Source organism: Aphis gossypii, chromosome 1, assembly GCF_020184175.1.
Source record: "Aphis gossypii isolate Hap1 chromosome 1, ASM2018417v2, whole genome shotgun sequence".
Taxonomy (NCBI): Eukaryota; Metazoa; Arthropoda; class Insecta; order Hemiptera; family Aphididae; genus Aphis; species Aphis gossypii.
Genome location: NC_065530.1, coordinates 31,952,655 through 31,966,070, shown reverse-complemented (window position 1 = coordinate 31,966,070; position 13,416 = coordinate 31,952,655). Strand labels below are relative to the sequence as shown.

Sequence of the window (13,416 nt, the reverse complement as noted above, 5' to 3'; positions counted from 1 at the left end):
AATAATATCTTGTATTGCGGTCAACACTTCAGATACAACGGAAGTCAATATCTCTTCAGAAAATAAAACTCGGCACATTCTTAATTGTTTTTTTCTTCATTTGTATTCATAATACAGCTTTGCTGAGTCTCGCAAGCTGAGACTTGTGCCTAACACCTTTAAAATATAAAAATCTTGTACAATTTCAACTATTTTTTTCTAATTTTATATTGATTTTGTAGCTTAGAATTATTTAACTATTTTTATGTGGTATAAATAAAACTACTTATGCGATACTTTTTGATATTAATAAAAAAAAAATATATATATATAAGTATATTATATATCAATGTAGATATAATAACAAATAATTTTATTTGACTTTATTTTTAAACGCACGGGTATTATTATAAAAAAAAAATATTAACCTTTATTTGTTTATAACGGAGATTTACTTCAGAGGCGAATATAAAAAAACATAGCATTATTTTTTTTATTATCATACTTTAAAAATAAAACTCTTGATCAAATCTTATTTAAATTTCTTCTCCAATGTTAATACAAAATACATGGTACATAATCTACCGTTATCTTTGAACTCCTATCCCAAACATATTGACATATGCTTACAACTTTACAGGACGTTTTTATTACGTCATCTCTAATATTAAATATTGACTGTCAATCCATTGACAAAAACTGTTTAGGTATAAATAATAATATGAAATTTCGCTAAAATACCAGTGTTGATTAAATTTATCAATGTAATTCTCAAATAATTATAGCTTATTATACAGTACATTATATTTATAGATAAAAAATAAGTTTACATTTTTTTTTTTGGCCAGCAATATGTGGCAATTCGAATTCGAACTGTCTAGTGACTATATCGAGTTATTGTGTTATACTGAATTCAAAACGCGTATTGGAAATTTAAGAACGACCGCTTGGGGTTCTTGTTAACGATCTATTAGTTGGTAAAAACAGATTTTAAACTCGACAGTAAATATTATTGTATTATTAATTGATGTGAGCCCCCTCCCCTTTTTTGTTATCGACAATAAATTATTATTAAATTATTATGTTTTTAAAAATTGGTTGTACCTACGATGATTTTTGTTGCGCAGGTACTGGACGGACCACAAGTCGGCGCAGATGGTCGATCAGAAGGTACAGCACGCGCTCTTCATGTTTGCATGCACCAATTCGTGTATGAACCCGATCGTATACGGAGCGTTCAATATACGTACAAGGAGGACGCTGGTGACCCAGGTGAGACCCAGTGCCAGTTTGGCGTCCACCGCATGCACCACTGAAATACGACTGCCTGCGCTTTCCATATCGGTTCGCCGGGTCGAATGACAATAATAATAATTAATAATAAATGACTAATAACATTCCCTTGGCCTTTTATTCGACTGATGTCGGTCTTGGTTCACATAATATTACAGTAATGTACAAAAACGCTCATAAAAAAAAACTATTATTATACACACAAACCGCCCTACAGCTACCTATCCGTGTTTTCACGTTTTTACTTGTACGAGTTTTCGCATGCATTGTTGATAGAAATTAAAATATTGATATAACGTTTTTTTCCTTTTACCATTTGTAGTGCATTCGTAATGACCCAGCGTGCCATAGTATAATATAAGTAAAAGCCTATGAACCAATAATTTATAATAATATATCGTTTAGTTAAGCAATGGGAAGTCTCATAACTGCGCACTGCAACAAACGGTTTAACAGGATTGAAACTCTTTATTTTTTTTATTCTATCGACTTCGTGGTAAATTATATACTTTTATCTACATTCTATACGTACAAATTCAATATTTTATGATGGATACGCGATTTTCTGTTTTCTACCATTAACTCACACTCGTATCTATAGTATACTACACCTATAATAATAATACATAATAATAAATGTGAAACGCATTTCTTAACGACAACCGTTTTGACGATGCTAGGAGACATCAAAAAACATTAAACATTAATAAAATATTTCACTGAAATTCTTTGATAAAACTAAATGACGAGGAATAATCTCTTTAAAAATGTACATTTTGTATAATACTATTATTTTTGGAATTTTTTAAACTGATTGCTTTAACTTTCTTTCGGGATTAGAGTACGATATAGTGCAGTACCCTTCTCTCTCTTTATCTCTTTCTCTCTTTTTCTCTACTATCCTATCAGTTAAATATATCTTAAGAAGACTATATTATAATATAAATATTATCGTTATATTTATTAATAATAATTGGCAGTAGAACATTTTTTTATTTATCATTTCAATATGAATAATATATTTATAAATCAACATATTTTACGTATTTATTTTAGTTCAATTTTTTTTAGATTTAATAGAAATTGCATTAATTTTATTTTTCTTAAAATTAAAGTAAATTAAACCAAAGTAATTGATAATATTTTAAATTTAAAAATAATATGTTTAGATGTATTATAATTTATAATTTTTATTTTTTTATGTAAAATTAAATAAAATCTTTTAAAGCTTATTTTGTTGTAGTTATAGAGTTTATGTAGGAACTAAAATAGTTAATGTTCAAATAGTTATTGGCACCTTCACAATTATGAACTTTTAAAAAACAACTAATAAAATATGTTATTCAAGCTATGATTTCCTTATTGAAAATAATATTTAACTAATCAATCACATTGACTATAAACAACTTGACGTATTGCAGTTTAGCCATATTTTATTAACATAGTATAGTATGTGTTGTTTCGTTCTGTTAACCAATAAAAAAAATTAATATCAAAATATTATACATATTTGAACTAACGATTGATAAACATTTTAACTACGCTAATACAATATAAAGTCATATATTTATTTATAAATAATAATTTACAAATACCTATGTGTTTTTCTATTGACTAACTTAAATGTTTATTTATTTACTTATAATTTTTTAAAAATTACACTTTCATCATTAAGAAAGAAATCGTTAGTTCAAGTTTTTTTTTTTTAAACTATATATTATAGTAATATTTTGCTGTTATTATATATTACACTAGGCCACAATTTCTAAAACTTCTACTGAAACCAGATTGTTGGACTTTTGAAGCCCGCCAGATGGACGGTGATGATATATACATATATACATTTAAATTTTTAATTTTTAATTTTAATTACACTTTAATAAAATATCTAATTGTAAAACAATTTTGGCCATAATTATTATTTATTAGTTAATTTAATTGAAACACATGTAATAACAATAACATGCACCAAAATAACTGATTTATTAATTTTGTTATATCCCTTCCTTATAATATGTACCTATATGTACATATAAAATAACTATTTACATGTACAATTGTACAAGTTAATAATAATAATATAATATCAAACTCGATGTTTGTGAAATTTTTAGGCAGTAGTTACCAATACACATATAAAATATTATAATATATAATATTATTATATGTGCAGTTATTTAAATTAAAACTGATACTAGTCATATAGGCAATTATAATATGCATAGGTACTTATAAAATATTTCATGTATTCCACCACACATTTAAAACTTATCTACCACAGTTGAAAATTAGTAGAAAAAAAAACTAAATACATCTTCAACATCATTTTTTTTTTTTTTTTTTTTTTTTTTTAATCAATTTCACCTACAGAGTAAAGATAATTTAATTATTATAATCACTTTTTAGTAACGCTCGTAATGATTATGATTTGTTATTGATTTCGTTAAATTATTATCAGAACTAATGATAGAACGCCTAAGGGTATATAGAAATATAACGGTCATACTTTAGAAAAATGGTTTTAGATAAAATACAGCAATAAAATGCAATTTGGATGTTCAAAATACGCTGGTAGAATTGCTTTAGAGACAATCGAACATTAAAAAAAAAACAACAATACACTTTTTATTGAAAAATGCAGTCCATAGCACATTTGGTTGTTTGCTTCATGCAATAATTTTTCAGCTTATTTTTCAGTACATTAAGATAGATATAATAATCTTAAATCGAAATTGATACATTTTTAATTGTGGTGGTGTTGTTCTAGATGTATAATAATAATCTATATGTTTTTAAATCAGTCAGCACAATGGTGTTTGGGGATATCCTAATGATTCAATGTTATTAAACTAAGTAGATAGTATAACATAATTATTTCATCCCAACTTTTTCGTCCTATTAATTTATCTCGTTTCCCCTTATCACCGTCAAGTACTGTGTGCAGTCATTTCAATAACATGTGCATAGTTCTTATTAGAGTATTTTTATTGCTATATTTACCAGTGATGATGGCAAGTAGGACAGAAATAGTATTGTAGTTTAGCGCTTGCTTCTATGATCTAATGTAATTTATTTAATTTGATTGCATTGGCTTGATAGATTAATGCAGTTTTTTTTTTTGTTATTATTATTAAATTTCAAATAGAACATTGCATGTTTTTTAGTTTTAACTGTACAGATTATATTAATAATAATGTAATTTTATTGTTCAAAGTATATGATTTTTAATTAAAATATTATTTATTTATGATTTGTGTTAACTAATTAAATATAATGAATATAATACATATTACATATATATTGAATATAATTTGTGTTTATATAATAATTAAGTTATAAGTTTTATAATTATTAGTGTTTCTATTGTGAGTACACAATACAGATAAACGTATCACTAATTATTAGAATATGATTAATATTTATTATACTTGCAATTATTATAACATTATTAAATGGCTTATTTTATTTAAATCAATGTCATTTAAATATGAAATATTTATAATTTATCCTAAATGCTTAGAACTGAATGAATTCTAATCATTATTAATGTTTTGGTGTTTGGTAATTTTAAGATTATCTAAAAACCCAGTGTGGTTCTTAAAATCATTACAGGTTTTTGATCTATGTTTAAAATTAACTTGATACTGTTTTAATGGAAAAACTTTAGAACAAAAATATTTTATTGGTCTTAGCGGTTTCAATCTTTGAAGTGTAAGATTAAATCATAATAACTTGACCTATTTTTTCCTTTGCTTAATGTTATACATATTAGCATTAAAATCGTTAACTCAAACAAAACACCATCTACATATTATAATGCAACATAATATAAATCATAACTCATAATAATCTAGTTTGCTTAATGCTTTGTTTTATTTTATTATCCGTGTAGGAACCTACTTATAGTTTTATCGTTTTAATACTTCTAAAATTGTTTATATTTTAATATTTAAAATGTATGTTTAAAACAACGATATTAATTGAAGTTTGAAATATTCTTAGTACAAAATATGAATTATATTTTAGTAAAGTGTAATATTATGTCATTGTGTAATTTAATATTAGCTAGCTTAAAAAAATTCTGATCGTTGATATTTTTTAGTATTTTTAAAGACGATATTTTCAATTAATTTGATCTTTTATACCATTTAATGAGTACTTACTTTGGCGATAAACATATTTTTCAAATTAAAATCATCTTATTTTTCTATAAAATTAAGCAGATGATTTCTAGATTTTTAAATACTAATTTTTATAAATCGAAGTTGGATCGAACTATTTTCAAAATAATACTTTTTATAAATTTACTCAGGAATATTGAAGGTTATGATGATTTGAAAACTATAGTAGTCATTATCAATATACTATTAATTTATAATTGGTAAAATTTGTATATGATAAGTATGTATACTGAGTATTACTATATTTCATATTTGAGTTCAACAATTTATTGAGAATTGTTACATTTAAAGAATAAAGTAAGAAATCGCATACAATACTGTTTTAAAATTTAATTCATATGAATCAACATAAAAAAAAAATCAATTGTTTAACAATGTACAGTAAAAATGGTTAGTTATCTTTCAAAAAAATGAAAATTATATCTCTACAGAACAGCATGCTTGTTGAATGGAGCTGTAATTAGGGTTTGAGGTCTCAAGTGAATAATACGTATGTAGTATATACTGAAAAAATAATAAAATTATTAGTTAGATAGTACAAACTAACAATTAAGATGTAATTATTTGTAAAAATATATGAACAAAATAATTATTAATTAATGATTAATAATTAATAGAGACACACAAAATACATAAATTTATCATAAAATCATTATGATAACGCTTATTATCGTTTAATTGATGCTTTGCTTGTTAAATTTACATATTATTGAATTTAAAGTTAAATCTATCATCGTCTATCATTATGAAGTCAATATACAATTATTAAAAGTACAGTTTTCTCAAGTTAGTTTTTTTTTATCAAGTTAAAACATCTCAAAATCCATAACTATCTAAAATTAAATGAATGAATAATAATACAATTTTTTTTTTATTTATCATGATGATTTTTATTTTAGTAAGTATATTATACCATGAGATACCAACGTTGTGATGACTTGACCTTTGTATTAAATTTACAGACATCCATTTTCTTTGAAATTAAATTTCTAATAATCTGAAATAGGTTCTATTTTATATTAATGGTATACGGTAACTGAACATCAAAGCTATAATAAAAATAGAAAATAATATACTATAACAATAGTTTGTGTTTGAATATTTTAAAAATATTTTGTTTATGTATATTTTCAAAAATAAATAAATTTGAAAACGTAAAAAATGCAATAATTTATAGAAGATGCTATTAGGTATACATATTTGTGATCATTTAGAATATCTAGTTATATGTTTTTAAATAACCTACAAAAAAAAAAAAGATTTTATCAAAAACTAAATATTTTCGTTATTATTTTTCTCGATTTTAATAAGTACTAAGATTGTTACTTTCGATATCTTTAAATAGAAAATAAATCCAGTTCGTTACCAGATATCGCTCTTCAGTATTGAAATTGTTTTTAACTTGTATATAATCAGGTATACTAAAATCTTCATTATAAAACCAAGACATTAATCGCTCCGCTCATAATATTTACAATATCTCTTATTTATAGATATATATATATATATTTAAATGCACAACAAAATAGTAGTTCTAAAGTATGTATCGCTGTCGTACATATTTATATAGTTTTTTACTACGATTACAGACTATTTAGTATATTAAACTGTATTGTACTTCAGGTATATTAAATATATTTTATTTTAACTTTGAAACCCATATACAGTCTTCTATGAAAATTAAAAACAAAATTATACATTAATTACCACAATACACTAGTATATATAGAAGTATTAGACGAAACGTAAGTTGACAATAAAGTATATTTCGATGATAAGTATCTACTTAAAATATTTTTAATCGATTTGTGTGACTCAATTATATTTCCATCATATCATAGTAATTCGTGAGTGATCAGTGACCACATAATATAATGTATTATGTGCTAAAAATTTTCTGCCTACACCTTTTAACTTGGTCATCCAACTTGAAAGCTTTTCGTTAAGCTTATGTTGGGTTGTATGAACAATCACTAAACATTTAATAAATCAATAGCGAAGATTTAGTCACTCAAACGTGAGATTTAGTGGCCCGATATTGGTCCATTAAATTTTATTGAACTATTAAATTAATCGATTATGTCATGGAACTCGGTATTAGTATTTTGGGAAATCAAAAAATTATAACAAAGATGTTCTACTACCAGCATATAATTTTGAACATTATACATTAGCTTTTAACGTTTTGATAAAACGCGAAAAAAAAAACCAATAGATAATAATATATTTATTTTTTGTTTAGAACCTAATAAAATACCTACTTATATAAATATATTTGAATAATTTCAAATTTTAAATTCAGATGTGATAAGTATTAAATTTATTTTGATAGGTAAGTCGTGTTAAAACTAGCCAAATTTGTATGTATTGTTTTATAAATAAATTGTTAAGACTTTAAAGTTTTTAAACTTTAAAAATTGAGTTTTGTGCTGACGTTCAACAATGAATAAAATAAACGAGAAAACAGGTAGTAATTTACTATCTTAAAAAGTAAAAAACAAATTTATTTTTGATCTTAAGTAAGTGAATTATTATAATTTTTTTTTAAATTATTATATTTCATGAAATTTTTCTCCATAATATATTATGTGTTGAACATAGAATTTATGATAGATAGATCTGATCTATTGGAAATTATAATTAAATTAAATTTTACATGGTCACCACTCACCATGTTTAAAAATATCCAATAGAGAATATGAAAATATTGCATATATATGCTTAAAATAAATGTTATTTTTCCTGCGAAACTATTATAGGTATTAATGTATTATTTATTTTTTGTAATTCACAACTTTTTAGTTTACTGTTTAGACATGGAGTTTTTACTATCCCTCAAAATGAATTTCTTTAATTAATGTCCAGAAACTACTATTTACTGAGAGGTAAATTGGATTTAGAGCTTAGCCTTATACTCTAATTATAAAAAAATTCTACGACACTGAGATAATGTACAACACTAAAATATAGGTACCATAATGAAATAAAGAAAGTAAAAATGATATAAATAATAGGTTTTATGGATATTCCTAAACACGATGTTATTTCATATTATACACACTAGTTTTTAACTAGATATTATAAAAATTAGGTACAATGTCAAATTCCATGGTTTTTACTTTTTAAACGTACCCTTCTCGAAGCCATGTGTAATTTGTAAATAATACATAATTATTGGCGATCGATAGCTGTTTACGACGTTATACTCAATCTTCTCCCCTCCTCTTATATCTGGTCATGAAAGTTTTAATTATATAATATAAGTCAGGTATTCTACAAAAATAGATGAAATTTAATATTTGAAAAAAAAAGGTTGGCAAATGGGTACCACTCTGCTGTACATTAGGTGTCAAGTGAATCACTATTATATGTGTGTTAAATTTGAATTCAATGATATATCGTTGTATTATACGAAAAACGATTCTGAGCGGAGATGGTCTGTCAGCCTATAATATATTATAGATATATATCAGTATATTTTGTAATACGTTTTTTGTTATAGCTATTTAAGTCATTTATTTTATTTTTAGTAATATGGTGGATTGATTTCCCGAAAATATTAAATTTTTTATATTATTAGTATTTAATTATGAAAACAATATATTTTATTTATACCAAATTATATCAACTTATATAACTCAAAATTTAATAATATATTTCTGTAAATACCGTAAAACAGTAAAAAATAGATAATATTTAAAAATTGAACAAAAAGGTCATTGCATAAAATAAAATTCATAATTATAAAATATTATAACACAATAATATTAACATCGTTATTTATCCTTTAAATAAGTAATTTTGTCCAACGTTTAACTAAAAATGTATATATTAAACTCACCATATAATTAAAATGATATTGTAAATATTTGGTAAAAATTTCAAGTATCTACTGTTATTTGTTTTGAAATACAACAAAATATCAAAAACTGTTCGAGGAAAAAAAGTTAATTTTAGAGTGAACATCAAATTATGTGTCGGTATTCACAAATGTATTATTACTACTTACTGATTTAAAAGTGAAAATATTTATTTATTTTGTTTATTTTTGTACCAACGGCCAACGCTGGGACTTTCATGAAGTCAAGATCGAATACAAAGTAATTGCAAGCGATCGCGTCAGCGTTCGTAGAAGAAAAATAAAGTATAGACCAAAATTGTTATGTCAAGTGTAGGTCAAAGATAAACAAAAAAAAAAAAAATAAATAAATAAATCTTTATGGACGGGTCATCGGCCGACCTTATCATTAGAGAATTAACTGTGATTATTATGTCGGGACACGGTTTCATTGTATATCCATACAAATGAACAGTAAAGCTGTATTATAAATAAAATAATACTTGTCTTGTGACTCTATGTAATTTATCGCGTAACTCGACGTATAATAATGGAAACAACAAATTCCTTACTTAAGATTTACCGATTCACGTGCTAAATGTATTCTTAACGGTGTAGGTATATTATTACATCACTGGCGTTATAATGATTTTAAAACCACAATACAATTATATTTGAACACATAGAATTATACAAATGCCCCGAAGAGATCATCTTCTAGGTTCTCCGAATAACGATGTATGCATAATATTATATTGTAATATTATATTGTATTATCACAAAATAGGTTTAGGTACTGCATAAAATAACCCGAAACCACAATTTTCTTGTTCTGTCATTTCGTGTCCTCTAAAAAATGCCACACACCTGCACAGGACTAACAATAATATATTCATACTTGTGCTTCCAATTACCATAGAATATATATTGTAAGTAATATACATTTTAACATTTATATATATATATATATATTTGTAGATTTTTTTATAGTTTTTATATTATTGCTACCGTTGCGAATCATATATTATTATCATCATTGATTATAAATAATAATAATAATATATTGCTAGTCATTTATTAGGTAATGTTCGGGTTATCGTGAATTTGTCTGTATTGAACAGTATCGAGTTATATTATTTATCTTCTTCTTATTATTATTTATTGCTTGTTGTTGAACGTTAATATTCTGAGTATATACTTACCTCTGGTGAACTCGATCACCGATTGCTAATAATATGTAATAAATAATAATAATCACGATTCTCTCCCACAATCCAATCAAATATTCCAACTCAAACTCCCCTTAAAATTAATCACTATTCAAAAAAAAAAAAAATGGAAATTACTTATAATTATTAATATTTATATCGATTTACGTAATAATAAAAGTTTTATAATTTAGTTATTATAATATTATTGATAGGCACTGTTGTACAAATCGTCAAGACTACCACAAGTCAAAACCTTTTATTATAAAAGTGTATACGAATCATGTAGTTTAAATTTTACATTCAATCTTGTATAACGGATAATATGAATTAAATATTATAGCTTAATAATTAAGCTACATAACTACAACGCTTTATGGATGGTGTGTCCTGACTGTGAATGGGTTAAGAGATAAAAATGTGAACGATAACACTTGCAAGCTATTACCTAATTATTATTATATGCATTTAATATCTAATATTGTATTATTAAAAGACCTAACCTAACATAAAATGCATACAACTATATAGTAATGAATTATATATTATGTACAGTTATTAAACTATGAGTCTTTATAAACGATTATAACATATTTCTATTTAAATGTTAAGCATACCAGTGGACATACATCCATGCATTTGTGTTTGGTTTGTACTTACCAAGGAATAATCATGTTTAAAATTATGTTTGTTCACATAAAATCATTTCAACTACTTATTAAAATATTCTTATCGTTTTTGACCAACTTGATTTTTAAAAGAATAATAATTAAATTAAATTGATGTATCCAACTGTATTAAAGGATGTTGAGATGAATATTTTGCACATTGAATGTATCTATTGAATAATAATCATTAGTTTTCTTGGAATCTAAATGATTATACTGGGTGTATAATTAAAATGTTTGACGATGCTTGGAAGAAAACTGTATTTTCGGGAAATTACTTAAAAGTGCTCACATTGAAAAATAATCAGTTTTATAAATATTTAAAAATGAATTGTACATTCACACATCACTTATTTCGTTTGTAATTTATAGTTTATAATATGTATTGATAGAAACCATTATTAAACTGGTAATTGTACAATTTTTAATTTATATTTTCATTTTCAAACATTAACCATTATTAGTATATTATGGTTTTTAAATGTTAATAGTATAATATGCTTACCATGCAATATTAATATACGCGTAAACACGATTTGAGGTATATCTTAAATTTTCCGTTATAGTAAATGTGTCACTTATCAATACAGTATAGACACAATTAAACAAAAAGATATTCGAAGTTCAATAAATGATTGATACGAGCCATCGAGTTATCTGGTATTTGAAATACACAAATGAATTGATTTTAAATCTCCAAATTTTCAATCTAAATAAATTTACAAATCACGGGGTCATACATTTTTTTGACAGCTTGATGAAATTATACACTCCAAGTACTTGGGTTTTACTCCTGTAATTGATTGTGTATTGTCACACATTTGATTTGAATAGAACATTGTAGTAAAATAATTTAAGAGTAAATTTAGACAATTATAGTACTATACAATAGTAAACAGTCTATGGCCCAAATCAATTCATAAAATATAATATTATGCCAGTATGCCACATAAATACCTAATCATTTTTTTAGTGTATATATTTTTATTATTATTAAATAAATAAATAAATATTATAAATATTTGTATAAACTAAGTGTTAGATGTTATAGACATAAAACAAAAAAAAAAAAATAATAATTTAAAGTTGCAATAATAAAAAAATGATAAACCTATTGGTTAAAAAAAATATACAATACATTTGTCACTAACTAATCGTATTAATTGTTGGAAAGTTTTTGAACAATAAAGTAAATATTTATTAGCCGTACACGTAAGACATTGAGTTCCCACCGCGATGGTTTTACATTCACATAGAAGCATCAGTTTTAATTTGTAGTAGTTCTATCATAAAATACTTTTACTAAACAGAATATAAGTTCAATCTTTCTTAAAAAAATAAAGCAATTGAGTATATTTTGTAACACATATAATATTTGAATATTTTGAATATATTATTACAGTTGTTTCCCAGCTGTTCTCCTTAAAAATATGTCATCCTCAAAGTATGTTCCAAAATTATATGATCCAATTTCCTTGACATTTGACCATTAGATAAATATAGTATTTTTATTTTCAGTTGAATTTAATATTTTCAATAGCGAAATCTAATAACTCCAGGGTTTCAATAAAGTATTTTCACAAGGTATGATATATATTTTTTTTAATGTGTTCTAAGACATAGTAAAAAACCGAGTTTATCAATTTTATGAGTGATGTTCATTGAGCTGGATCAAAATCCAAGAATCAAAGATCCTTTAGATAGATACTCTATTGACGGAGGATTTGATTTTGTTTAGTTTCAATGCCCTGTATATAGTGAACCATTGTTTTCTGTATTAGATTTGGTCGTGTTAAATATTTTACCACGGACAATATTGAACTATAAGTTCTAGGTTAGATGATGGTTAATATACGGAATGTAATCTTTAGCTATAGGAAATATAATGAAATAAACTAGATTTTTTTGTTTTTGAATTTTCTGATTATTGTATTATTTATTAACTACGAGTACTATTAATTGTTTAAGCTAAAAATGACAAAAATATATACACCTAAAAAATCTAGCTTAAATAATATCAAATATTAGTAATAATGTTAACAATATATAATTAAGTATAATACGAGTATGTGTGATGAATAGAAATGTATTAGGTATGCCGATAAAAAATATAAAACCAAGTACATTATACATTATATTCTTAAATAATTATAATTAGAAGAAAAAAATCAAATATTAACAATAGTAATAAATAGATAAAATTATAATTAATTAGTAATAGTTAAAATTATTTAATATAAAAATATTTT

General features: G+C 24.1%; 2 protein-coding genes across 7 annotated transcripts in view; one reads left to right on the top strand and one right to left on the bottom strand.

Annotated features, from left to right (window-relative positions):
• LOC114119527 (testis-expressed protein 2) overlaps positions 1 to 13,416 on the bottom strand; it is a 104,023-nt gene that overhangs the window by 1,998 nt on the left and 88,609 nt on the right. The window lies entirely within an intron of this gene.
• The window catches only part of LOC114119520 (adipokinetic hormone/corazonin-related peptide receptor variant I-like), a 78,177-nt gene that overhangs the window by 45,927 nt on the left and 18,834 nt on the right, over positions 1 to 13,416 (top strand). For 5 of the 6 annotated variants that reach the window (XR_007603600.1, XM_027981097.2, XM_027981099.2 and 2 more), the window contains one exon: positions 1,107 to 1,251. Coding sequence is in view for 5 of the 6 variants with exons in the window: in XM_027981097.2 (XP_027836898.2) it covers positions 1,107 to 1,251 (145 nt within the window). In the remaining variant the exon portion in view is untranslated. Of the gene's footprint in view, positions 1 to 1,106; positions 1,252 to 3,027; positions 3,957 to 13,416 lie in introns of those variants that run through there. The other variant, XM_027981101.2, reaches the window with a different exon arrangement.